The sequence below is a fragment of the Hakea prostrata genome, chromosome 1 (genome assembly GCF_041222555.1).
Source record: "Hakea prostrata isolate BN-2017 chromosome 1, UWA_Hpros_2, whole genome shotgun sequence".
In the NCBI taxonomy this organism is placed as follows: Eukaryota; Viridiplantae; Streptophyta; class Magnoliopsida; order Proteales; family Proteaceae; genus Hakea; species Hakea prostrata.
Window position 1 is genome coordinate 17,827,065 of NC_142600.1, and position 27,799 is coordinate 17,854,863.

General features: G+C 38.7%; 1 protein-coding gene across 2 annotated transcripts; it reads right to left on the reverse strand.

The window, feature by feature from the left end:
* Positions 1-729: 729 nt before the first annotated feature.
* Positions 730-27,678, reverse strand: LOC149027999 (ubiquitin carboxyl-terminal hydrolase 8-like). Of its 2 annotated transcripts, XM_089167651.1 has the most exons (13): positions 26,961-27,678; positions 26,513-26,758; positions 25,284-25,425; positions 20,552-20,611; positions 20,376-20,468; positions 17,525-17,824; positions 17,061-17,201; positions 16,788-16,958; positions 15,217-15,474; positions 14,872-15,017; positions 9,015-9,569; positions 7,952-8,225; positions 731-2,085 (listed from the first exon to the last, which is right to left on the reverse strand). In XM_089167651.1, the coding sequence occupies exons 1-13, from the start codon at positions 27,092-27,094 to the stop codon at positions 1,969-1,971; spliced, it is 2,637 nt and encodes an 878-aa protein (XP_089023777.1). In that variant the 5' UTR covers positions 27,095-27,678; the 3' UTR covers positions 731-1,968. The 2 variants fall into 2 exon arrangements, with proteins under 2 accessions (XP_089023785.1, XP_089023777.1); XM_089167659.1 differs by lacking the exons at positions 26,513-26,758; positions 26,961-27,678 and adding an exon at positions 26,095-26,310 and having other exon boundaries at positions 730-2,085.
* Between the last annotated feature and the right edge of the window lie 121 nt (positions 27,679-27,799).

Below are 27,799 nucleotides of genomic sequence, written 5' to 3' on the forward strand. Positions count from 1 at the left end.
GCTCGTACAAAACATGTTGAGATCGATTTTCATTTTGTGCGTGACTTGGTGACACATCTCGGCAATTTTTGGTTCAGTATGTTTCCTTTGTTGATCAGTTGGCTGATTTACTTACCAAAGGTTTGCCTCGTCCGCGTTTCTTATGGCTGCGTGACAAGCTTATGACTTGACCCGTTACGCTTGAGGGGGCGAGTTACGGATACACCGTCAGTTTAGTATCATTGTATACACCATTATATTGTACTCTATAAATACCTACTTGTATACCCATATTCTAATGATACACTTTACCTTTCTACACATACCAGTACTTACAACCTCCCACGTTCATCCCACGTTCAGTTGATATTCTCAGTTGTCTCCCCAGTGATCCTGCACTCTTTGATTAAATTCTTGCCCGGAGCTAACAAGCAGCATAAGCAAAGAAATTACTCTAGAAGCAAAATATAAATTGTAGTTGATTATGCTTGATTCAGGTGATTTACCTAGTTTCCCAGAAAACACAACAACATATTTCAAACAAGAACACCAAACTTTCAAAGCAAAATCACTAAGTAAATGAATATGAAGATTAGACCCCAACCAAGAAAGGCATAAACAAGAAAAGCCTTAAGCCAATTTGAGAACGACAATCAAACATTCAAACCAAAAATGGCAAAGCAGCTGTAGATTTGCCAAAGAAAAACAGTAGTTAGGAAGCAGAAACAAAGAACACAATCGCCAGTAAAGCCCTAGAAACCCAGACCGAAACGAAGAACATCGTCTCCATTCTCAGTTGACATCATAGATCGGGATTTTGAGTAATTCACATTTCAGATTTCGATAAGGGTCTTTTGAGAAATAAAAAAATGTAAACAATGATCTAAGTGTCTCTGCTAATAGATTGGATGAATGTATCCAATGAAAACCAAACATTGGGTGCCTTTATTTTTCAAACATAAAGTAGGGCGTGGTGCTTTTAAGCCTCTATTTTGGGGTGCCCTTGTAATTTGCTCAATAAGTTATTTATAAGACTATGTTCTTTACTTTAGATTATCAATATTGCTGCCTTCATTGCCTAACAGAAAATCTCCCCTGAAGGAACCACCAGGCAACTGAGTCCAAAAGCTAGCTTTTGGCCCAGGCGTCCATGGAAAAAAATCCTTCCTTCCTCCCACAGCATGGCCCCATAAGCCAGCCACCTTAAGTTTCATGACCCACACTCTTCAGAGCCAAAACTTGGCTTCTACGTGGTTTTCCAAAAAGGAGAAGCCAAGTAAACATCCAAGGCATCTTCTAAGAGAGTTTTAGGGCAGACTACAAACACACCTTCAGTTCCATCCAGCACTTAAGCTGTAGACAAAAGACAACTTGGAGAAAATGCTCTCTCTTAAGCCTAAAGGTTTCACATCCAAATACCTCTGTAAGTTTGATAACATACTGCAACTTTGTCATTCTCTTGATATGTTCAAAGCTTGTAGGCTAATTGTTAAAAGAACGTCAAGGACTAAAGTTGATAGTGCACATGAACACAGTAGAAAGAAACATAAGGTTGAAAGTTATAGCCAATCTAAATGACTAAGAAATTGTCAAAAAGGCAGATCATTAAAAATAATCAACAAATACAACTTAATTTGTTGGAAGTTGTCATCCCTTTCAGAAAAATAAAAATAAAAATAAGGGATAAGGCTTTTACATGTAAAGAACCTACAAAGAATGACCGGGGGATTTAATCATGAGGAAAGAATATTAACTCATAAATCTTACACTTTTAGAGAGTCGTCTAAGGGACCACCATTATGCCCAAGATCCTCCTTTCTTATTCATCCATGTCGGTAGATTAATGCAAGCTCTGGAATTCCGACAAAAAAGAATGCTACAATATATGTTAGGCTACCAAAAAGGGGGGGGGGGGGGGATCAGATAACTCGATGTTAATCCTGGTTTTCAATGGTTAGAAGTTATTCTAATTGTACATGTAACGTAACATCACACATCCATGACTCTCCTGTAGAAAAGAACATAGGCAGCCGACGTCTTTATCTTGTCCTCGCAAATGGGGGAAACTTGGCTGTCATTAAACTGATACCACCGATTACTCCCATGCTACAAATGAAAAACAACAAAGTACACTCAGGATGTGCACGTAGTATGTATTTTAGGATTACAGCAAAATGCACGAGGCAATCCATTTATGCTATCTAATAACCACTTAAAAGTTATTATTACAAAAATGGCTCCTCTTCTAAACAGAAAATTTTGAGGAGAAATAAAACAGCTTGAGCGGGAGCGTTGAGCATACATTATATAACAAAGTAGCATGTGCACAGTAACCAAAACAAGAAATTATCCAACAAAAACATTGAACATCCAGAAAACATTCATCAATAAAACATGATATTCATGCTCAGTGGTCCTAGGAGAAAGCACATGCTAGTCACCATTTCAAATTTTCAGGCATATTCTCAGATAGAACACAACAGTGGTCCCAACTATTGTTATATTCACTATCAATAGAAACATCAATTTTTTTTTAAAGTAATGTATACTTATCCAGGTATATTAGTGTTGTATAGTGTGAGAACTTAGCCAGAATATATTATTAAAAGTTGCAAAGGAAGGTGAGAGTGTGTGTGTTTCCATAACCTTTGCCTGTTGCCAATATAATGCATTTATGCATGGATTGAGGGGCAGATGAGGTAATGTCACGGCGGCACTTAACTATATCCTTCTTCTCTTCGCCTAGCCGGTGCCCTCTCATTCCCTCCATTGGAGTGCAAGTTAAATATAATCTTTTTCTCGACTGTCCTTGTGACCTTGACTTGGTTTGTCTATGGCATTCACTCCGATGTCAACTACAAGACACTGACATGGCTTTTGTGTCATCTGACGTAAATCTTGGGATGTGAAAAATTGAAGGAGAAATGTGTCTAGATCATGGGAGACAGATGTTGAGAGGCAGATTGGAGGCTGAGCCAGAGCAGCATGATAGATATAGGAAGAGGGAGACCCAAAGGGAAAGTGAGAAGAAGGGGGTACTAAATCAATTGGAAAGAAAAACACATTGTGTTCTCGTGTGACTACTAGAAATGGATTAGCCATGCTGTAAGCACATGTATGAAACAACTCTAGTGGCCCTAGTCCATAAAGTATCCCACAATTCAGTTGGTTTCTTTTGTTTTCAATATTGTATATGAAACCAAGTGAATAAACAAATTTGAACCATGTACAACTGTTAGGTCCCTAAAAATGCCGACAATAAAACCCTGCAACTACCATTGCCTTCAATCAACCCCTGAGTTAGTTAAATGCCTTTGATTAAATGCCTATTGTTGGCAGCACCCTTAATGCATTCACAAAACACACCCACATAAACCGAATAGTATGGATAAAATCTGAAGATGAATGTAAATGTTAAGAGATTAGGTAAAAAGGGAATAAAGGAAGAATTAATAAGAATCTCGAGTTAGCACCCATTTGGTTTTTATAGTTGAATTCTAGTTTGCTTTGCATATAGAATACATTCTATAAATAAGAACTAATTGATGGGAGGCTTTTCAAGGTAACAAAAGCCTCTAGAATTGTGCTATACCATCGTCTTCTTCATCATCTAACTTGTTTCTTCTTCTTTTTTCTTTCTTCTCCTCTTTCCTCTGTATTTGATACCAATTCACATGGTATCAGAGCATTAGGACCATGGTGGAAGATCTCGCAAGATCTTGGTAATATCTCTTTTTTTTCAAATAAGCGGAGACAAGATGGAGGTCGAGAGCAGAGAGTTGGGATATCTCGCTCGAGATCTGCCACATCTTACTTTGGAACTCGCTGGAACTCTCAAATTTTGTCTTATTTTGTGGATTTCGACTGGATTTTCACTTGCTACTACTCTTAGCACATCTAAAACATTGAAGGAAGATCAATCATTCTCTGTTTGTCTTATGAACTTATGATGTAATGATTTATATAGAACTTCTAATGGTCGTATAATTTATTATTCTATTCTTGAAAATTGAGAATGTGATACTCCTATGGATGGAATTTTGATTACATTTAGGTTATTTGATGCATTTGATTCACTTGTTTTTCATTTATATGCCTTAAAGGTTCTATATTACATGTTGTATAACCTTTCTCCTTAATCTTACAACATTTCGGTTTCACATTATGGGTAAACTTAGAAATCATACTTAGGTCGGTTTCACACTATGGGTAAACTTAGAAATCATACTTAGGTTTGTTTTCTGACAAATCCAAGGCCACCAATGTGTTCAAAAGGCCTTAAATAAGCTAAAATACCAAGTTTCAACCCAATTGGGACCCTAAAATCTACCGAGATGGGCCACCGAGTTGACGCCAAAAAATTGTATATCCCGACCAAGATCTTGCCGAGATGGTCGAGATCTTGGTTTTTCAAGGTGGCGAGATCTCGCTCTAGAGCGAGATCTTCTACCATGATTAGGACTTCCGTTCTCTCTCTTTTTAAAGCCCTATCAGTTCAAGGGACCTTGGGACATCTGGAGACCTTACCACTGCAGTTTTGAAGGAGTTTTTTTGGCTTCGTTTGAAGGAGGGACAGCACCAGGTACTCTACTTGTGTTGTCTGGAGAATCAATGGGTAAGAAGTTACTAAAATTTCTTCTTTGATTAAAGATCTTGCTGGTGGGTTGCAGTACAACTTCTGGTATTTTTTCTTGAAGGGAGAGTGCTTGGTTTTTCTGTTTAGAAGTGAGTTTTTTTTTGGATGAATAGTGACAATACTCTCTTGCTGATTGGAGCCTTGCCATTTTACTGTCTGGATTTTTTTTCTTTTACCAAGAAGTTGTGCTAGTTGGATGATTTGAACATGCTGTTTGCCTCTGGAACTAATCTTGTTCTGAATAACTTATTGTACTTGGTTCTGCAGATTGAGTTCAACCCTGTATTAATTTGATTCTTCTGATTGGAATTGACTCTCCCCTGGTTCCAATTTTCTGTTTGGATCAGCCTAGTGTGACTATTTTTTGTGGATTTTCTGGTATGATATGCTCTGCTTCTACGACATAATTTGAATGCTCTGAAGGTGTTCTAAGGCTGTTCCTGTTAGACTGCAAAGGCATCCTTTCTTTTCTTTCTTTTTCTTTTTCTGTTTTCAGACATGCTGCCAGTCCACAGAGAGAAAGCCTAAGGGGTTAGAAGGGGGAGGGAGGGTAGGGGAGAGGTGGCGGAGGGGTTGGGAAAGGTCACAGGGAGTGGGGGAGGGGTTTTAGGGGGCAGGGAGGGTGCTGCCAATGGTGCAGCAGCAAGTTGGGGGGGTGATCTAGGGTTGTGCAGAACAGGGGGAGGGAAAGGGAGGCTTACACGGTTGGGGGAGGAGCTAGGGTTGCTGAAACTGTGGGGGAGAGGGAGGGGAAAGGGTTGTGATGGGGCTAGGGGAGTGGGAGACGCTGTGTGTACCTGATTTGAAGAGGGGAGCTGCTGTAGTGTTGCTGACTGCAGGAAAGAGAGGAATTTGAGAGAATTAAACAACCGCGAGGTCCTACCCAAATAGGCCCCTGTTGCACCTTTCTTGGCTGCAGTTTTCAGTAATTTTTATTCATCCAGACTTAAAGAAATACAAAGAAAGAGTAGGCTTATTATAGCCTACTAAAAGACTCCAATCCCAAGTGGGTTTCTTTTATAGATTAGGATCTCCTCTTAACCATCAAAATAAAATACTTAAAGATCTAATGAAATCTCCTTGAAAATAGACTCCTCCCCTAAGACTTAAATACTAAAGAAACTCTTCTAGTAAATAAAGACTGATTAGTCTATCTTTATAGAAGAATCCCAATGACCCAAGAACTTACCTTTAGCTCAAACTGGACTCTTAACTGACCAAGACTCCTCTGAAAAGTGAAAGAAAATTCTGAAAATTAAATCAGCACAAATTAGGGCAAAAATGGACCAAACTACCCCTCTTGGCGGGTTCGGCCAGCCCTAAATGCACCACTTTGGAGTGGCCTTGGGGCCCACACCAGGGGTTGAAAGTTCTGCTTTACATCACTAGTATATTTACTATCCTTCTATTCAAATAATTAATATGTCTGCTATTTTCCCACTAGCACATTTGCTACCTACTCAAATTTACTTCCCACCTATTTAAATAACTAGCATGGTTGCTCACCATCCATTTAAGGAATTAGTATATTCTCTAAATGTGAAGGTTGTTTTACCTAAATTGCATTTTTCCATTTCCTTTATATGTAAGCCCTTGTGGCCGCTTATCAATAATGTAATGGAGGAATGAATGTAATTCATTCTTGAATTGATGTAGGACCTTGAAGAGTCCTTGTTTATAGCCTTAAAGAGCTATTCGTCATCTTGAAGAATGACACTCCTTTCTTTATCCTTTCTTTTCTTTTTTTGTTTATTCGTCCTACTAATAATGGTGATCCTAGGTTTGGATGACGAATAGCTCTTCAAAGCTATAAAGCCTATAAACAAGGACTCTTCAAGGTCCTACATCAACTCAGACATGAGTTAAATTCATTCCTCCATTACATTGTTGATGAGTGGCCACAAGGGCTTACATATAAAGGAAATGGAAAAGTGCAATTTAGGTAAAACAACCTTCTTATTTAGAGAATATACTAATATACTAATCCCTTAAATGGATAGCAAATATGCTAGTTATTCAAATAGGTGAGTAGTAAATATGGATAGATAGCAAATATGCTAGTTATTTGAATAGGAAGATAGCAGACATGCTAATCTTTATATAGACGGGGACCAACATATTTTGTCCAAGGTTTCCAAATCAACATGCTTTGCTTTCCAAGCTTGGATGATGTCAATGCAAGATTGCATCAATAAGAACAAACAAAATAAAAAACAAGAGAGGGAGACCTAGAAATTTTGTGCATTTGGTGTTTGATTTCATTTATTTTTATCCATTGGCATCTAGGATTTAATCTTTTACTGTTTGAAGAAGGGGGGGAACAAAATAAAAAACAAGAGAGGGAGACCTAGAAATTTTGTGCATTTGGTGTTTGATTTCATTTATTTTTATCCATTGGCATCTAGGATTTAATCTTTTACTGTTTGAAGAAGGGGGGGGGGTTTATCTCCTGTCATTTTGTGAAATTGCTGAGGATGCCAATGTTGTTGTGTCCTTTCTATTTTCCTTTTATTTTTATTGATTTATTTTGTTAATCTTTGCAGGGATCCAGTAGCTGACCCATTAAGTTGGGATAAGGCTGAGCTCTTGTCATTTGGTTAGACTTTTGTGAGCTGTTGTCAAACTAAACTAGTATTGTGCCCATTGTAGGCCTACAGAGGCTTGTTATACCCCATTCTAAAAATAAATAAATAAACAAAAAATAAAAAATCTCAACGAAACACTCATTAATTACATATCTTAAGTCCCAAGATCTCACAAATGATGAAATTTATGTGACTGGGCCACTTTATGGACAACTGTGATTAGGTATCAATTTGTTACAAGGCTTCTATTTTCTTTGGAGAGATGGGGTTAAATTAAGAGGGTTCAATTGCTTCCCTGCAACTGCTCTAGCCATTTTCACTGTTGGTACATAGAATTATTATACCTCTTTTTACTCTAATTCTGAGAAGTCCCAGTCTAAAGGTAGATTCCATGGAGATCTTGGTCCTGCATTTTTGGTAACTTCGGAGAGTGTGGCCAAATTTCCAGTATGTTATAGTGATCTCCCTACCTCTAGTTTTGCCACAGAATCCTTAATCTGGTGGTCCAGGATCATGAATTTGTGGACATAGCAGGTAAATAATCTTAGATGTAAAAGCTATACCAAGAAAAAGGTAAATGCATGATGAGAGAAGACTTAAGCTATCAATTTCTGACAACCAAGAACAAACATATGCAATGGTACAAAATTGAAATTATTTCTAATGCATCCAATGACCATGGGGAAGGAACTCCTCCACCATGGCTGCAAGGAAACTCACTCCAATCAAGAAAGTTTAGAAAACTACTCACTTGGGCTAATGCAGTATAGTGACCACTTCCCAATCTCCCATAATGATTACTAACAGCATATAGCATATAGTGGTTTGACAGCTGGCTCTTATTGTGAGCAATGTAGGTAGACAGGTCAAGGTCATGAATGGGGAAGTCCACAAATGTCTCAAGCTTGTTCCACAAGGAGCAGCTGTATGAGAACCTCTTCAGATGAACAACAAAAATCTCTGGCAGCCTCCAGAGATCTAGTCTCTTAATTGCCTGTCGATGCTCCTTGCAGCCAGGGCAGTACCTGAAGTTTATCAAATAGAAAACTTCACATTGCATGACAACTAATAAATTATAAAAGAAACAACTAGGAGCATATTAATCCTTCAACAATAAGGTGGTCGTATACCGAGCCAGTTTCATGGAATAGAAGGTTTGACAATAAGAAAAATGACCCTTTTAACGTATAACAAGTTGGATCTTTCATTATGATCCAGAAGGAACAGAAAATGATAAGGAAATCGCAGTGAGATCCAGATCTTAGGAGTATCTCCAATAGGTGATAGTAGAAATTGGAGCATTTGCTATGTGCTCATCATGTAATAAAACGAAACACTTGCATTCATTGAGAAGTTCAGATGTGCCTCTAGAAAGAAGACAGTATCAATCAAAGTAGACAAAATGTAGAGAAACAAGAAAACATTATGCAACAGAGAATTAAGGCATCTCAAAGAGACTCAAAAATGAAAAAGAATTCTTGCAACAACACCTGAACACTTGAAACAGGTTTCATTGTCAATGAAGCAAATGACAAAAAACCGAGTGATCAAAATTTTCAGATAACTTAAAACAAGTTATGATTGACAGTACAAACAATAAGCCAAGATGCTCTAGTGAACAGATTCAACATGCTTGATACTTCACTGATAATCAGCATAACGATAAACATTGAGAACAAAAGAACTGAGTGTACTACACATCCAAGTGAAGAAAAGTTATTATTCCTTAGTTTTCTTGATACTTGATATTACCCATAACAAGAACAATATCTCCAAAAATTATACTAAAACATTTTAAAGGGGTATAGACTCACCACATATCTTCTGGGCCTAAAGGCTCCTCTTTCAGAAATGCCTCCAAGCATGCATATAGAGAAACAGATTCCTGAGGCCTTCTCGCAATGAAGCTTGACTTACAGACCTCAGTTAATGAACTGAGAAGGCATGTATCATACTGCTCAATCTTGTCGCTAGGCCAAGATACAATTACCAAAAATTGCTTAGGTGACTCTGTTAACAGAACCGGCTCATTCATTTCTATCTTGGAGCCCTTTACTGTATCCCTCTCATCTGCTGGGTAGAACTGAAACTCTGTATCAGAGAGCCGGCAGTCCCCCATATCATCAGTTGATTTTCCACCACAAACTGGGCTTGTGGTGTGTTCCATGTCTTTAGTTTCATCTATAGCATTGTTCTCACTATCACTGGGAGTTTCAGCACCTCCACTACATATTAGAAATGAATTGAGCAGTTTCAGGAAAAGGTCACGGATATCCGATCCATTAACAACATTATAAAGCCTTGATACAAGAGGAATTCCAAACGCCTTCATACATGGGGTGGACTTCCCAATGATGTACTGCCTGACACTAAAAATGTTCCCAACAGAAAGTTTCAGGTTAGTAAAAGGGATACAAATATATGCAGTGCTTGAATTCTAGCTGATCAATCCAGCAGCCAAGAGAATGAAATCACTTAAGCAGGGGAAATAAACAAACATTATAGTGCCAGAAAAAAACATGCAGGCAGTTGAGGGCAATGTTGTTTCAAGGGAAGAGGAATGTAAAGAACCTATTGATGACAAGCATTAATAGTTGAGTCCTTTATGTAACTGAGATGCAAGTGGATTTGTTGCAGTAGTTATCAATTAAGGCTCTCTTTGCCTCTTCGGTATAGTTTAAATCATGAATATTTGACATATAAAGATAAATAAGGTGTGTTTTATATATGGCCCCTGTTTCTACAACAACAAGAAGATGAAGAAGTCACAAAGCAACAAGCCTTGTCCCAACTAAATGGTTCAGCTACATGGATTGCTGCCTTTAGATACAATGCCAAAGCTATGCATATCCTTTCTCACGGTGAGAATCTCACCACTTCTCTTAAGGTTAGTTTAGATCTGCCCCTAGTTTTTCTAATTCCTTCAATTTGGATTAAATCGCTTCTTCGTACATGGGCATTTACAGGCTTTCGTTGAACATGCACGTGCCGCCTCAAACGAATTTCTCAAAGCTCATCATTTCTTGGAGAAACTCCTAAACCAGCTCTAATGTGATCATTCCTTATCTTATCCTTCCGGATTATGACCCCTTTTTTAATTTCATACATATATCACGGGTTGTTTATGATTTACCACCATAGACTGTATTTTTTGTTTATGCAACACCATTAATGAACATGTGAGTTGCTACTTAAGTAGGGTTAAAATGGTAAAAATAAACAAAAATTAGAACAAAACCTTGCTTTTCTCTTTCTGGAACCTCCAACTTGCTCTTATTATATATTATTTTTGGAACAGAGGTGACCAGGCTAGCTTGCATGCACTTCGACTAATCCTCAGAGCAGGAGCTTTATAATTGGGAGAAACCCCGCCCCAAGGCCCCAACGAGATTCAAACTCTTAACCTCATACTTATGAGGTGTCGATCTTCGCCAATTAAGCCATCCCTTGGGGTTGAAAGTGAATCATATATGTATGTAACCAAATGAATATTGTTTATCACGTATATTCCATTTATAGTATGAATTTCGGGTACCAAAACAAAATGGCCTACGAAAAGAAAAAATACAATATCGGCGAGATTTCAGTGAAATTCTAGAGATTTCGCCAAGATTTCAATGTAACTTTGAAAATTTCAACGGGTTGTACCTTATAGGCTTATAGCTTTGGATATGGAATTTGTGAAGCATATGGTAGTTCATTTTTTGATTCCAGTTGCAAATGGGTATGGAGATGGATCAGGTGCATCATTTGTGGACTTCATCTTTGGATATCCATTAGGACCAGTATAGCTAGTAATGCTAGTTTCGGACCAGGTCATAGTCCATGGCTGTACATCATTCCCTAAGGTAGGAAATATACTTAATGTTGATAATATTATCTTTAGAAGGGCAGTGATGGACCATATGGATAACTTGATCCATACCATGTCATGGCCTGCTTATATGCAGTATTCAGAGAACTCCTCCATGACCCAAGGGATGGTCCAACTTGACAAATACTTGTATATTGAATTTTACTTGTTGTATTTGTTGTTGCATTTTAATGAAAATCTCAATGTTGTTTTGCATAATATCCATATTTATAATTGTGAAAAAATGATGTTCCAAACTTCACGTTTCGCCCGTATACAGCAAGGCATGTGTCGATCAAGAGCACCACTTTGGGTTAGGTTTTAGGCAAAAATAACACTTCCATTATGTTTATTGGCCTCAAATTAGGCTGGACATGGAAAACCAGCCCAAAAAACACAAACAACAACAACAGCAAAAAGCCTTGTCCCAACTAAATGGGGTCATCTACATGGATTCTTGCCCCTCTAGTTAGTTCTATTCGAGGCCATGCTAGATACAAGGCCTAAGCTATACATATCCTTTTTCACCACTTCTCCTAAGGTTATCTTAGGTCTACCCCTAACTCTTCTAGTTCCTTCAATATGGATTATATCACTTCTCCGTACAGGGGCATTTATAGGTCTGCGTTGAACGTGGCCGTGCCACCTCAAACGACTTTCTCAAAGCTTATCACTTATGGGAGCAATCCCCAGACCAGCTCTAATATGATCATTTCTTATCTTATCCATCCTAGTTTTCCCACTCATCCATCTTAGCATCCTCATTTCTGCTACACTGAGTTTATCCATATGATTCTTTTTAACAACCCAACACTCTGCACCCCGTACATCGTAGCTGGTCGAACAACAGTCCTATAAAATTTTCCTTTAAGCTTTAATGGAATACGCTGATCACATAAGACCCTGGACGCACCTCTCTACTTCATCCACCCTATTTTAATTCTTTGGGAAACCTCATCCTCTAAATCACCTCTTTTACTTATGATTAAACCTCGGTACCTAAAACAATTATTTTGAGGAATCTCTTTATCGTCAAGTATCACCACCTCATCATCTACCCGATCATGACTAAAGTTACAAACTAGATATTTTGTCTTCGATCTACTAAGTTTAAAGCCTTTTGATTCCAAAAAACCCACCAAAATATTGAGTCGAATTTTTTTTAGAAATTTTGGAATTTTGGCCATCTCAAAAAGTACCAAGATGGGGAGTCAAAACGAAATGTCGAATTATGATTCCACTATCATAGTTGATTGTTGATAAATAGGTTGTAAGTGCCAAAAAGAGCCTAAATTATCTTGCATTTTGTTATTCTTTCTAGCTATCTACAAAGTAGATCTCTGGGCTGCCAGTATTAATAAAATGGATGAATTAAGAAAGTACAAGCTTTGTTAAATCTTAACTGCCTATAAGAGATAGGAGAGTATGGGTTACTCTAAAATATAGTCCATTGGAGAGGTTGGATTCCTTTTCAAACTGAACCCAACATCCCAAAATGGAAAAATGTATCATTTGAGTGCTATACCATACATGCATATTCTCATGCAACATATTGAGCAAGAATTCTTATACAGTACACACCTCCTGTCAAACAGGCTTACATGTATGTATAGTCCAAAGCATCTGAAATTTCTTATTCCTTTTTAAGAGGGAAGCTGAACAACTAAGGAACCAAGGTCTGAAATACAAACTCACCAAATCGCCTTCCTGTTTATCCATCATAAAACCCGAGATTGACAATAACCCAATGTAAATATATAATTTATCCCAACAGATATCATGTAGCCTTTTTTTTTTTTTTTTTTTTTTTTTTCGCTTGCTATTTATCTTTAAGAATATTTGCTAAGTGTTTTCCAGTCAACCACTAATCAGCAAACTTCTACTCCCTAATATAGTCCTAGATTGATAGATGATCAACTAGAAGCCAGTTCTACCAAGATCTCAAACAAAAACCAACTCCACCACCCTCAAGGAATTTTGGTTAGGCACTGTGGTTGAGAGTGATGTCCTCATAAATGATATTCTGGGTTATTTGTTTCACTTGAGAGTTGAGATTTGGGTGGTGTTACAATGAAGGGTTGAAGTGATTCAGGATCAAGTTAGGGAACAAATTGTTCTCTGTGAAAAAATTGTCATAGAGATGTAGGGTGGTAGTCTTGGCTTGGATCCATAGATTATGTCATTGGATTGGGATGAAGCTGGGGGAAATATAGGTAATGATGTAGGGGGATCATCTTCCTACCAGTTTGGCTAGATCTATATTTTTCTTTTTAGAGTTTCAGGGACTCCAAAAATGATAGGAACAAGGGTCCACTCCCTGGATGAGACCCTACTGTGGGCCCCAAGGCCCCACCAAGGTGGCACACCTAGGGCTGGCAGAACCCTAAAAAGGGGCAATTCAGTCAATTTTTTCCTAATTAGCTGCTGATTTTAATTTCAGAATTTTAGTTTTTATTTTCTGAGTCCAGTTATGTTTTGAAGTCATTGTTTGAGTTAGTAGTTGAGTTCTTGCGTCATAGGGAGCCTTTCTTTTTAAGTAGGACCCTTAATGATACTTAGGTCTTTTATTTTAAGTCAAGTTCTTTTATTTTACGTGGTTGTTATTTATTTCTAAAGGGTATCCAAACTTATAAAGGAAACCCGAGTTAAGTTGGTTTCTAATCCCTAGTTGAGTCTTAAGTCAAGTCTCCCATTTAGAGTAAGATTCTTTCTTTCTTGATGTAAGGCTACAAATAAGCCAATCCTTTCATTGTAAAAACCGTCTGCATTGAATAAAGATTGAAAAACTTATAGGAAACATGTTGTGGTTCTCTTGGGAGGGCCATGGGGATTTAAGAGTCTTGATTCAATTTGCAGCAACCATCCTTCAGCAAACCCGCAACCTTCTCCATCTCCAACAGCATACCAAGTTTGTACCAGCACCCCAAGCCCCCTTCCCCCATCGCAGCCCCTCCCCTGCCCCTTCCTCTCTTGTGCACCTAGGAAACCCCATCCTTCCCCACCCCCCACCCCCAATTGTAGCCCCATAAACCTTATTCCCCAACCCTGCCAGCACCCTAGATCCCATCCCTTACCCCCTGAGACAAATCCTAGGTAAATTTTGTCTTTCAAGATCCTCCCATGGGAATCTGGTAAAACCCTAACTTTTCCCTACCCACCTAGAGTTGGGGATTCTGTGGGGATTGCCTATACTGTAGATTTTCTTGTAATAAAAAAAGTTTCCTTGTCACCCAAAAAAAAAAAAAAACCTCAGATTTGCAAAGCAAATTCTCAATAGATATCATCTATCTCTATTCTACCGTCAAATGAATTATGAATAGAGTCCTTAAGAGTCGATATGAAAAAGAAAAAGGAATAACAAATCCTAGTAAAAACTTGAAATAGAAACTAAAAATGTTCTAATTATAGTTTTATTAAATAAGAAAAAGACCTATTTGACCTTCATTTAAAGTTGATCAACTAATTTTAATAAAGACATGTGAATATTAAGTGACAAATTACCTCTAAAACAGAAATTACTATGTAAATAAAGTTAAAGCTGTCTACTACCTCGATACATATGTTTCAGGCCCCTAGGGGAGGCCCATTACCAAGTAAACCTTGGAACAAAGGGTCCAACCTCTATTCTATGTGACCAAACCCTACACTTATTCCACCAATTAGAAGCCCAAATAGGTGCTAGAAAGAGGAAAGAATTAAGAAGACATAATACCAGCAATTTCCAAAAAGTAAAATAAATTGAATGCAGATACAAAATCAGAAAAGGAAGAAAGCAGCAGTCTAACGATGATCTATAGTAAGAACAATATAAGACTTACTCCACTCGCTGATGCATGAACACAACCAAAGGGAATCTATCAAGATCCTTAGGTAAGCGATAAGCAACGATTGTATCTTTGTCTCTAATCAAAGACAGTGAATCAAATGGCTCGTCTAGATAACGAATAATGTGATTTGCATATATCTGCATAGAACTTCAAATACTCAGAACTCAAACTCAATAAGATAATGTCTGATGCATACCTGCTGACCCCAAGGTGACCAAACCCACCCACAACCCCTTCCCCCCAGCACCCACCCAAGTGTGCACATTCATACTGTACAGAGACTATAACTAAATGCAAGATGGTGGTCACTCATTCAACAAAATCATCAGAACATACCTCAGCCACCAATAGGGTCTCATCACTCCTTAAAGAACAAGCATTGCTTAATGCCTGAATAAGATCCTTGCAATATCCAACCTCAGGCACAGTTACTGTCATTGGACAGGGAGGGGTAGTTCCATCAGTACCCAAGATTGTCACACTCATTGTCCGGATTGTTGTTGATGGTAGCGGCAATGATAGATACATGAAAGGATCAAATGTAACAGAGACTTTCTTGCAAACTGGGCAAACTAAAGTTGATCTGTATTGACCCTGCAACAGAGAGGAATGTTCAGTGGGGAAGTAAAAGAAGCTAATTAGCTTTGTGAAGAGAACTTTGAGACCACCCATCACAATTAAAAATATAAAAAGAACTACTGCTGGTATTAAAAAAAAAAAAAAGAGCTCTCAAAGTGGTTGGTTCAAAGTCCCTGAACAGCAAGTTAACAAATGATTACAAAATTGGGTTGAATTTTACAGGTGATGATGTTGTGAACAGTACCATGCCATACCTTCTATTAAGATGAATGTTTACATAGAATAGTGGAATGCAATTGGACGCAATGAAATAGTTGGGAAAACATGGTTGGCCTGCCTTTGTTGTATGAAAAAAATTATGTTGTCTCTAGGCAACGGTTCGTATGTCATATTACGCCTTACAGGCTAAGCGATCACTTTTTTTGGATTTAGTTTTCATTTTGTTGTTTTTTTAACAATAAAAAAATTATTCCACCATATACACTTGTAACCATGAAATGAGAAGCATGGGACCATTTTAAGATAGGGAAAGAAAAACACTAAAAAGCTAACATAAAGAAGATAAAATCTATTGTATTAGAAATCAGAATAGTAAATAGGAAAAAGTCTTTCACCCTTCTTCTTGTCTCAACTTACAGTAACTGTTTTCTCTCTCAGCTCCAAGTCCATGACCATGAGCAAAGCTGAAAACAATTTCTTCAGTTCTTCTCCAAAGTTCATGCTAGCATAAAACTGGTAGGAGGTAACTCATTTTTGTCTACAGATTTTTCTGCAACAGGTCCTCTTGGCCTCTCTTTCCCTGCCCCCTCTTGTTTCTCCCTTCAATCTCTTCATATTTCCTGTAGCCTCTTCTGGTTATGTACTTGTGTTCTTCTTCTTATCCCCCCCCCCCCTTCCTTCTTCCCATCTTGATAATCCATACTCCATAGACTCCATACAAGTAATGCAAATCAATGTGGGTGAATTCTCACCTTAAACTCTATTTTTCTTTTTCTTTTTTAATTGGATGCTGCATGTACTTGGCTGCTTCTGAATTTTTATTTTTTTTTTGGGGGGGGGGGGGGGGTGTTATACTTATGCACTTATACAGCTATTTATGCCCAAGGCAATGCCATGTAGCAAACCTACTCACCATACGCTTAAGGAAGCCCTTAAACGTCGAGGTTGCTTTACCGCTTTGATAACTATGCAGGAAACAGTTAAGCTAAATTGAGTTATCTAAGACTAAATATTATTTTAAGTATCATAGAAATGGTAAAAGAATAAAAAAGGGGGAAAAGATGGATAAAACATTAAAATACAGAAGAAACCTAGTTCGAACTACTCACTTGGCATACATCAACTATAATGGAGTCATTACGAGCCAGATGATTCTGCCAATATTCATCAGCAACTTCTCCATCTGGACGACCATCTGTATCCTTAGCCTCTACATACGGCTTGCATTTTACACGATTCAGATCTTCATGGAGTCCATCCAACAAGAAAGCTAGAAGCTCCTATGGACCAGAGCTCCAACCATGTCAATATTCTCCTTCTGCCCAGTGTAAATTAAGAAAACTAATGAATCATTAAAAACTATTTCCAAGAAGAACACTGACTTGGGAATCATGCTGGTTGAAGCCATTAAATTGCGGGGCAAACTGAGCAAGCTTTGACTTGAATACTTTTGGTGCCAAAGGAGTCGCCCCAGGAGCCCACAACTTCTGTAACAAGTCTCCAAATGCTAAAGCAAGTTCACCCTGATAGCATCACATTGAAGAATAGATAAAATGTTTCAAGAAAAAGAAAGATCATTTTCCAAGACCACAACCGAGTAGCCAAGCCCCGGGGTTTTTTTGTGTTTTTTTTTTGGGAGCTTCAAAACCCCAACTGGACATCAAACTGTTTAGGTGTCTGATTCCAGCTTTCCCAGTTTAACCATTGTATTCATCAAAATGATGGTCAAAGGAACCACTGGTGGCATTTCCACTTTAGCCTGGTCTGACAGCCAGCTTGCTCCAGTATATAAAACTTTGTTCAAACTGTGATCAACAAAAAGGATTTCAAAAAGATAAAAACATACATTCATGCCCAAAGGGTTATCCGTATTTATTTCTCTACTGTAATCTCCAAGGAAATAGTCAACAAGCTTCGGTGTGTGTGCCAAACACTGGATAGAGCTGTTCATGAAACAAGTATTTTGAAGATTTTGTAATCCTGTCAGGCCCAACAAACTAGCCTCTGCAATGTTTCCGTTCCTGAAAAGAGAGATACCCCATGAAGAAACTGCCATTCTAGACTGTTGACTTGGCAGTTCATTTTTCCTCCCTTCCCCACACTTCATGGAATCTGACAATCCGTAAACTTGCAACTTCAGCAGAACCTGAAGAAAAGTACAGCAGAATCCAGCATAACAAAACAAGCCACTGAACATTTAATACCAAAAAAAAACATAAGAAGCATCCATGAATAAGAAAACTGTCAAATGAACAAGTCATTGTACTTTAAGCTTGAAACTTGCCTTCTAAGAAGAGAATGATAATCGAAATGTCCAGCAATCAATGTATTTATTTGAAAGCTTAAAAACTGATACTCAAAGCTGGTATACATCACTGCCTTAAAAATATTTTCTAAAAGATTAAAAAAGAGAGGACAAAAATGAAAACATTGATTTTGAAACAATCTTTTGAAATACAGCTGATTGGAAAGGTTTAAGAGTAACATCGATGCTCTTAAGGGGGACTTAAACCAAGGACAATCTGGACTATGGTTCTGTATAAGCCTGAAAACCTGAAACTGAACCAAGAGCAAGCATCACGGAACTAAGAATGCCTAGTTATGTTATAAATGCTGAAAGGTATTACCATTCAACAAGAATTCAACAGGGCTACACTAGGATGACTTCAGTATTTATGTGTACAAACTTTTCAATTGAAAGCCAACACAGTATTTTGTATCAAGTAGTTTCAATGCAAAGAAAAAATATATCCAAAAGATTACCCTTACATTTTTTCCAACTTCTGTAATCATCTGCCTCACCTATCTGCTTTGAGAAGGGCTTCCCTAATCATACATACATGGTTTCATCAGCTTCTGACATTTTCTGAAGCACAAAGTCAAGGTGCTGGCTAGGGGCATAGGCAAGGCCTTAGTTGGACAAGGTGCATGAAATGGGTTTAGTATGGGACATTTCGAGGTAAAGAATTGTATCAGAATGACAGCCTCTGCATTGCAGCATCAGTAATGGAAGGCCTCGGAATGATAGCCAAAAAAAATTAATTGACAGCATTGGGTTGATAACAATTGATATGCAACACAATACAGTCAATACAAGGTTGATACCTATTAACACAACCAATACAAAAGAGTATCCCAGTGCACAAAGCTTCTGCTACAGCATGGTATAAAAGGAGCAAATATATGCAGCCTTGACCCCCCCCCTCTCAAAAAAAAGGGAAAAAAAAACTTAGTGGTGAAGCTGCTTCCATATTCCAAACCTGCAACTGATGATTGCAACAATGAAACTTAACAAACAACTTCTTCTAAAGTAGCCTAGATGAACTATAAAGCAAACAAAATTTTCTATATATTAATTTTATATTCTAATCCACTGATTCAGGAGAACATAATTGCAGGACTACTACTCTTTTCCAGATTCCAAACAAGATGTTAGAGTTTTTCTATTTTTCTCTTTTTTTGTTAAACCTTCTCCTATTCTATCTTATGGCACCATTGGCGAGGAAGAACTTTTTATTGAAAAAATATGAATAGCAAGAAAATATAGATATGACAATTTGGGGGACTAAACTAGCCCCTTAATAGATGACTACAACTCAGAAGGAGGTGTCACTAGATGTGGATATAAGAGAAAAAAAAATAAAAAGGAAGAGGAAGTTACCATTCCTCATAATTCAAAAATTAGGTCTGCTTCCCCCTGTCCCTCGACCCCTTTGGTTTGGTTTAGAGGCCACATCCCCTGCCACTCGTTCACTACCTGAAGAGCTTTCACCCAGTGCCTCCCCACCTAGTCCTTTCTTCTTGACCGGCAGCTTAATGTTAGCCCCAAGTGTGTCCTTTGTTGGAACAACCCTGAAGATGTAGACCAACTTTTCTTTCTTTGTCCCTTCTCACTCCCTGTTGGCAATTGCCATTACCTCCAATTGGCCCCACTCCAGGTGCTCCTTGGGTTTCTCTTGGGATTGGACATGGTTCTTGAGACATTTTGCAGGTTCCTCCATTTGTGATACAACAAGTTGGTGTCCATGCACTGATCTCTCACATTTAGTGGGAGTGTAATTTGAGAAGATGGACCTACAATCTAGACCCTTATAAGTGATTTGGGAGCCATCTGCTTTGATGTGTCTTCTAATCCAATCTCTTCCCCCCCCCCCCCCCCAGTTGTGGATTCCCCAAGGAATAAGACTATTGTTGTCTCCCAAGGCTTAAACTCCACCTTCCTCCCGAGCAATAGATTGTAATTGCTTGCCCCCCCCCCCTTTCCCTTTCCGCTTGCTTCTCCTTCTTGTACATTCTCTTTTCCCTATTTGGGGTTTTTGGCTAATGATTATTTCATTCATCCAAAAAAAATAAAGATATAAAAGAATTGTTTGGCTTTTATGTAAACCAGATACTAGAAAGTGAAACATTGTGGGATAAATATACTTTTTCATTATTAGAAAGCCTGGCAGGATGGATTCTCTTCTTGTACTCGTCAAGAAAAATGAGAATATATGTATATATATAATACTCGGTAAACATAATATTTTATAGGATGCATCCTTTTTTACAGATCAATAGGGTGATTAGATCATATTCAATCACTAAGAAGCTGAAGAACTCCCTCCAGGTTTGAGCACATGGAAAAATAACATAAAAAATGCATAAGCCCTTTTAGCGTAAGATGCAAGTGCAAACCAAACACATCAGCCACTTACCTCGTCTGACAGATGTTGACCATCTTTAGGAAATTTATTTCTGTCACCATTGAAAAACAGGTTTATCTGCCCAGAGAAGTCCCATATGCGTACCTGTCATTAGCAAATATAAGTCATTTAAATGTGCATAAACCCAACTGCTACAAGTAGTATATATTGATAAGTGGGAGACCTACGAGCTCAGTTTCAACACTGAAAATCTTGCAGGCTCTTCTGTAGAGTTCAGTAGTATTGTCCTGTACAATAAACAATAAAATTTAAAATGTGAAACATAAATAAGCATGTATACAAAAAAGTGCAATCATATAATCCTGAAGCATGGAAACATCAAGAACCAAAAATGTTAATCAGTATCAATAATACGTTAGCTGCAAAGCAACAATAATTAAATCCTCGCAAATGAACTGATGGTCAATGAATGTATACCGGAGTTAAGTTGCTTTTATGGTACATCTCGAGAAGCCTATCTACACAACCCAAATACCCACCAGATAACATCTTAGTGGAAGTCCACGGTTTGTGAACAGATTTCTTTTTTCCATCATCCCCAACTCATTGTAAACCTAAAAGCACTACACAAAGTGGAAAAATCAACATGTCGGCTCCAATCAAGATTCAGATGTCCAAAGGAAAAGGTTTAAACATTGTCAAACCCAAGATTGCATAAATCCAATTCATATTCAAGAAATTATGTCCCAGACTCCCAGTCAAACTTCATTTGGTGCATGCAAGCACTGTCAAAATCATTTGAATAGAAGTATTATTTAGGTATCAAAACAGGTGATTATTTTATTACCAAAAAAAGTGATTATTTTACCATTCCTTAATTCTTTAGCAATGTTTTACCATATCAAGATCTATGAAATTTTTAGATTGAGAAGAAATCCGGCACTTGAAAATGGAAAATTTTCAGCCACCAACCAGAAGTCCAGTTTTAGTTCTTGGTATAAGGACTGATTATCCTTAGAAAATTTTATTTTCTAACCACCTTTACCGGATTCAAGTTGTAATATTTGCTTGCTTACAAATAGAATCTTAAGTAAATGAAATAACATATATTTAAATTATATTTGGCATAAACAAAGAACAATTATCACTAATGGATAATCACTAATGGATCCCTGGTTGGATTCTTCTCTTGTTGTGTCAGCATTTGCCAAAGTTGCCCTCTCTCCCCTTACCTCTTCTCCTTGGCCTTGGAGGCCCTCTCTCGTATCCTCCAATCTAACACAAACCAGCTCCTCTTCCCCCATCCCCAAATGCAAATCTCTAAACCTTACCCATCATGCTTTCGCTGACTATCTTATGATCTTCTCAAAAGCAAATCAACAGTCCATTTCTTCCATCCTCTCGGCTCTCTCCCTGTTTGAATCTCTCTCTAGTCTCCGGGTCAACCTTGATAAATCTACCCTCTTTCTCCCTAGTGTCTCTGATCAGATGTGAGCCTCTCTTCTTCAGCTTCCAGGGTTCAAGTTTGGCTCCTTCCCCGTTATCTACCTCGGTCATCCGCTTATTCCTGGTAGACTCACTCACCATCACTGTCTTCCCATGCTTGACCATATTCACAAGAAGCTCCAACTTTGGAAAGACAAACTTCTCTCCTTTGCCTGTAGAGCAGTGCTTATCCTCTCAGTCCTTCAATCCTCCTATCTCTACTGGTGCGGAATCTTTTCCATCCCGAAATTCAATGTCTATGCTATGGAGTCCTTGTTTTCTACTTTCCTCTAGAAAGGGCGTGAAGCATTGCGCTTCATCCACCCTGTCAGTTGGTCAACCATCTGTCGCCCAACCTCTGAAGGCGGTCTCGGCATTCGTCGGATCTTTGACGTTGACTTGGCCTGCCTTCTCAAGCTTATCTAGAAAATTGCTTCTAAGCAAGACTACATCTGGGTCAACTAGGTCTACTCTTTTCTTCTCCGGCCAAACTCCTTCTGGACGGTCTCCATGCCCTCCAACCCTTCTTGGATCTGGAGGAAAATTCTCTTGTTACAACCCTGTGCTCTCTTTACTATCTCTACCTCAGTCTCCAATGGCTTCTCTACATCCTTTTGGCTTGACCTGTGGCATCTGATGGTATTCTCTTTTCCCTTTTTGGCCCCCACTCAATTTATGATACCCGCATCCCCAAAACAACCTCCTTGTCCGCTTTCTTATACAGTGGTTCTTGGAACCCCGCTCTCCTCCCCATTCTCACTCAAGTTTGGGACTCACTTCCCTCCCTTTCTAGCTCCCCCCGAGACCTAACCATTTGGCTTCCTTCCCCTACCAAAACCTTCTCCACCTCTTCAGCTTGGAATCTCCTCTGTGCCCACAACCTTAAACCCCCTTGGCCTCCCTTGGTTTGGTTCAAAGGCCACATCCCTAGCACTCCCTTACCCTTTGGAGGGCTCTTAACCTTGCCCTTCCCACCCAATCCTTCCTTATTGGCCACCATATCCCTGTTAACCCAAATTGCATCCTTTGTTAGAATGGTTTAGAGGTCCTTGATCACCTCTTTTTTTCTTGCCTTTTTTCCAGATCTATCTGGGAGAAAGCCCTATCTTGCATTTGGCCCTGCTTGAGGCACTCCTTTGGTTTTGTTAGTGTTTGGTCTTGGATTTTGAGAAACTTTTCAGGTTCATCCATTTGTGATCAGGTTGCCAAGCTCGTGTTCTATGCCACTATCCATCATATTTGGTGGGAGTGCAATCTTCGAAGATGGACTTCCAAATCCTGCTTTAAAGATATGATTTGGAATACCATCTACTTTGATGTCTCTTCTAGACTTGTAGCTTCTCCCCACCCCTTGATTGATGATACCCCAAGGAACTAGCTCATTGTTGTCTCCTGGGGTCTTAACTCTTCTTTCTGGTCTTCCTCTTAAAGACCATTTTGTTTGCTCCTCTTTCGTTAATTAATTATTTATTCATCCAAAAAAAAATTATATTTGGCCTGGGCATGGGCAACCCATTTGTTGGTTCTTTGCTTATTGCCCCAAATCTGAAGTTGGTCTTGGCTTTAGCCGAATCTAAGACTATAATATTGCCAGTTAATTAAAGCTCATACAGAAGATCTCCACCAAGCATGACTCCATTGAGGTCAACTAGGTATACTCCTATTTGTTGAAAGCTAAATCCATTTGGACCGTCTCCACCCCTCAAACCCTTCTTGGGTTTGGAGGAAGCTCCTTCTTCTTAGACCCCCTTGTTATCACTACCATCTCCACCTAGCTCACAAATTGTTCCTCCATCTTCTTTTGGCTTGACCATTCTACCCTTCTAGCATTTTCTTAACCTTGTAAGCCGTCAAGTGTATGCCACTTGAATCTCGAAACTGAACCTTCTCTCCGGTTCATCTCCAACAACTCTTGGGCCCCCCCTTGCCCCAGAGCCTCACTCTAGACTGGGTCTAGCCTTCTCAATTGTATTCTGCCTCTCACAACCGCACAATCTGGCTCCACTCCTCTTCTGGTACCTTCTGGACATCCTCTGCTTGGAACCTTGTCCACTCCCGCAGTCCTCCAGTCACCTAGTTTCCCTTTATTTGGTCTAAAGGCCACATCCCGTGTCACTCCCTAACAGCCTGGACAGCCTTCAACCTTTGTCTACCTACCCAATCCCTGCTTATCCATAGACACCTCTCAGTGAACCCTAATTGTATCCCTCACTGAAACAGCCCTGAAGACATTGACCACCTTTTGCATGCTGCATGCCCTTCTCTTATCCTATAAGGGAAAGCCATCTCCTCCTATGGCCCCACTCCAACACGCATTTGGTTTCTCCAAAGAAACATTGTGGTTTTTTGCAATCATTCTCTTGCTCTTCTTTTTGCAAGTTGCAACACAATTGTCAAGTTGGTTTTGGTGCTTTGATCTCTCACTTATGGTAGGAGTGTAACCTTAAAAGATGGACCTCCAAATCCATATCTCTAGACATGATTTGAAAAGCCATATGCTTTAAGGTGTCTGCTCTAATCCAGCTGCTCCCCCACCCCTAGGAATAGGCTGATTGTTGCCTCTTGGGGTCTAGGCTCCTCTCTCTTGCCAGCAAGTCAACTGTAATCCCCCATGTACTTTCTTTTCTAAAGGCTTTGGTTAAGAAGAAGACAGAAGATACAAGTGGGGAAGGAGGGGGGGGGGGGGAAGGGATGCTTAGGGCTAAGCTAGCTTTTGGATAGAGAAAATATTACTATGCAAACCCCAGGTAACAACAATTAGCTTGTTCCTTGGGGTATCTATAAGAGATTTGCAGGGAATAAGAGAGAGGATTGAGTTAACATCCTTGCAGATAGCTTTCCAACCCTGATCTGGAGATCTAGATTTGAGATTTAGAACCTTAAATCACTCCCAAATGGAACACGACTATTTGACTATGCCACCACCAACTACGACATAGAGATCAACGTTGTTGACACACCAACATGATGTGCTATGTCCATAGGCAAACTGAAGAATTTCTCTATGTATGGAAAAATATTATAATAGAGATCACTCAAGAACACCCAAAAATGGTGTTCCAAATTCTCAGCCAAAACCCTAAGTAAAATACCCAAATCTAGGGCTGCATCAGACAGGAGACAAGAGGGAGGATGCTAAACCAACAATAAACTCAGATTAGATATCTCGACCTGTTCTTGTTTTTTCGTTATCTGTCTGAACTAACAACCATAATCTAAATAGGAAGCCTTCTTAAACTAGGAATCCAGCCTCTCCATGGAAAAAGGGTAAGGCTGAATACAGTCCTCCTTAACCCTGCAATAGAGGAAGCTTCATAGACTAGGATGCCCTTTTCACTTGAACTAGGAAGACAACTAATGAACTAACTACAAACTCCTAACTCCTAGAAATTAAGACAGCAAGCAGCAAGTAATGAAACCTACACTGAAAAGGTTTTGAAGGAAATGAAAAGCAAATGGCTTTCAAGGATTAACCTTCTTACTAATTTTCACAGCCAATGAAATTGTTTCTAGCATAACAGAGAGCCTCAGTTGTAAGGGGTATACATCTGCCACATCACCTTCTGCAGCCAAAGAGGGTCTACCATTGTTCAATTTTGCATTAGAGACACTGTGCCTACAATTGCAAAAGGACAAACATCAATAAGAAAGAATGCAAGCCAAATCCAAAAAATGACCACAACAAATAAAGCAAAACAGGAATTTACTTAGCTCTAAAATAGTCGGCAGTACTAATACTGCCATACATCTACTTTGACACCTAAAATTTTGAAAAAGGAGGGAAAGCCCAAAAATTCATCTGCCATGATACATCACAACACTTAATGAACTCATTAACCAATTGAAAACAATGTATCATTTCAATCCAAACTTACGGTAATAACTTATAAGAACATATGAGAAGGCATGGATTGACATTGTGATAACCCACGGATTACGTCCAAAACTTTTCCAGGAAGCAAACTTAATGACAAAATAAAGTAATAACAAATTATTTATAAAAGAAATCATTACTGAACATGTATATAGGTACAATTTATCTCAGAATTCCTATTATTGCATTTTATCCACTAGACACCATAAGTGTTTGCCCAAGTTTCCCTAGTCAGTAACCAGCTAAGGGGTCCTTGGTTGGAAAATGCCTAATTCCACCACTAGCAAGAATCCAAAGGTAAACCAACCATAGAATGCCTACAATATGGTCTGCATAGACGACATGTCAAATTTCATATACAAATTCAATATTTTGCCCTATTGCAATGCCATACACGATGCAACCCCTTACCCGTGTCAAGTTATTAGATCTTTTTTAATGCTCATTTTAACCGTATGACCATCTCCATCTAGGCTGAAACTTGGCATGCACAACGGGACCTTGAGATCCACCTATCAACAAAATAGCAGCCAATTTGATCTGCCACATGGCAGGAATAGACATCTGACCATCAGATATGGCTTGGTTATGGACCACCAGAACATGTCATCAGAAGGCTTTGTCCCTAGGTGTTTGATGCCACTACGAGTTCTGATACTAGAAGCACAAGTAGCACCCTGAGTCCCTGGCAGTAACCTAAATTCACACTAGCAATGAAAGTTCATTTCAAAACAATGTGATAGGAGCAGAAAAAAAATTTAAGGAAGATCTGTATGTACCAAAAATGAGTAAATCAAATAACAAAAGTCATCCCAATTTACCGTCTCACCATTTGAGCGCTTTCAACCATATTTCCGCAGGAACCAATGCATAGTCCCGGCCAGAAATTCCCTCCTCGACTTGGTCAGTTTGCAAATAATCCTCTTCTCTCCTAAGGTTGAAAACGAGATCGGAAAAAAATATGCTATTAATGATCTTCAATGGTCCGCCGTAAGTAGTAGATGTTGTAGTATACAAAATCCCTCTATTTCCATCCACATCCGGAGAAGACGACTCTTGTGCTTCTCTCCACCACCTGAAATCAACTCCATCCATCAGACATAAAGCCAATGTTACTAAGAACTAATGAAACCCTCCCATCTCCCAAATGCAGATAACATATACCAATACCCAATGCAACTATCTACTGGATAGCTGATCACAGATTCAGGATCAAACTCTTACAAAGATCAATCAAGAAGACGAAATCAAGATAAGTAGAACTAGTACCAGTAACTCAGTAAGGCACGAAGTAGATGCTTTCGTCTTCTGACATTGGACGCTGAGCCACATCAGCTAAACCGTCGGAAACGCAGCCGCCCACTTCAGAGAATTCAGATCTTCGAGAAGAAAACTGACGGAAGATATACATGTCTAGAAATTATACGATCCGAAGCTTTTCCACAGAATTATACACAGAGAGATTTGCAGTGAAAAAAATGGAAATTCTTCGTGAAGAGAAAAACCAAACTAACCAAGGAACTGAAGAATGCAACGCGAGAACTTTTGTATATATTTGAGTTGCGCAGAAACAAAAAATTAACAAGAATATGTGGAGAAAAGGGAATCGACGAAGTTGAAACCCAACTCCAAAGCTTTTAATGTCACTCTCTCTTTGATTTTGACGTTTAAGTAAGAAAAAAAAAATGTAGTCCTACCTAGTCGATCTGTTGAAAACGATGCCTACATCCCAACATCAAGTACAAAGATTGAACTGAAATCACGGTCTCATGAGAGAGAAGAGGCGCTGACTGTGCGAAGTGTCTCGCTATCATTGGATAGAGAAAAATCCTCAACGAATAACTAAATGCATTCAACTGATCGAAGGTAGAATCTAGATTCTCTCAACAGATCAAAGATCTTAAGATAAATCTAATTTCAACTCTTTATAGTGAAAAAGTATTATATCCAATTGGATGAAAAAAGCTATTTTCCATAATGGAAAAATAATTGACATTTGTCCATGCCGCAAAATTCTAAGTGTCATTCATGAGTTTTTTTCCTTAAAAACTAATAAATCCCTACAAGAATCAGAAATGGGTCTTGAGTTTGACTTTTATTTTTTATATACTTGGCC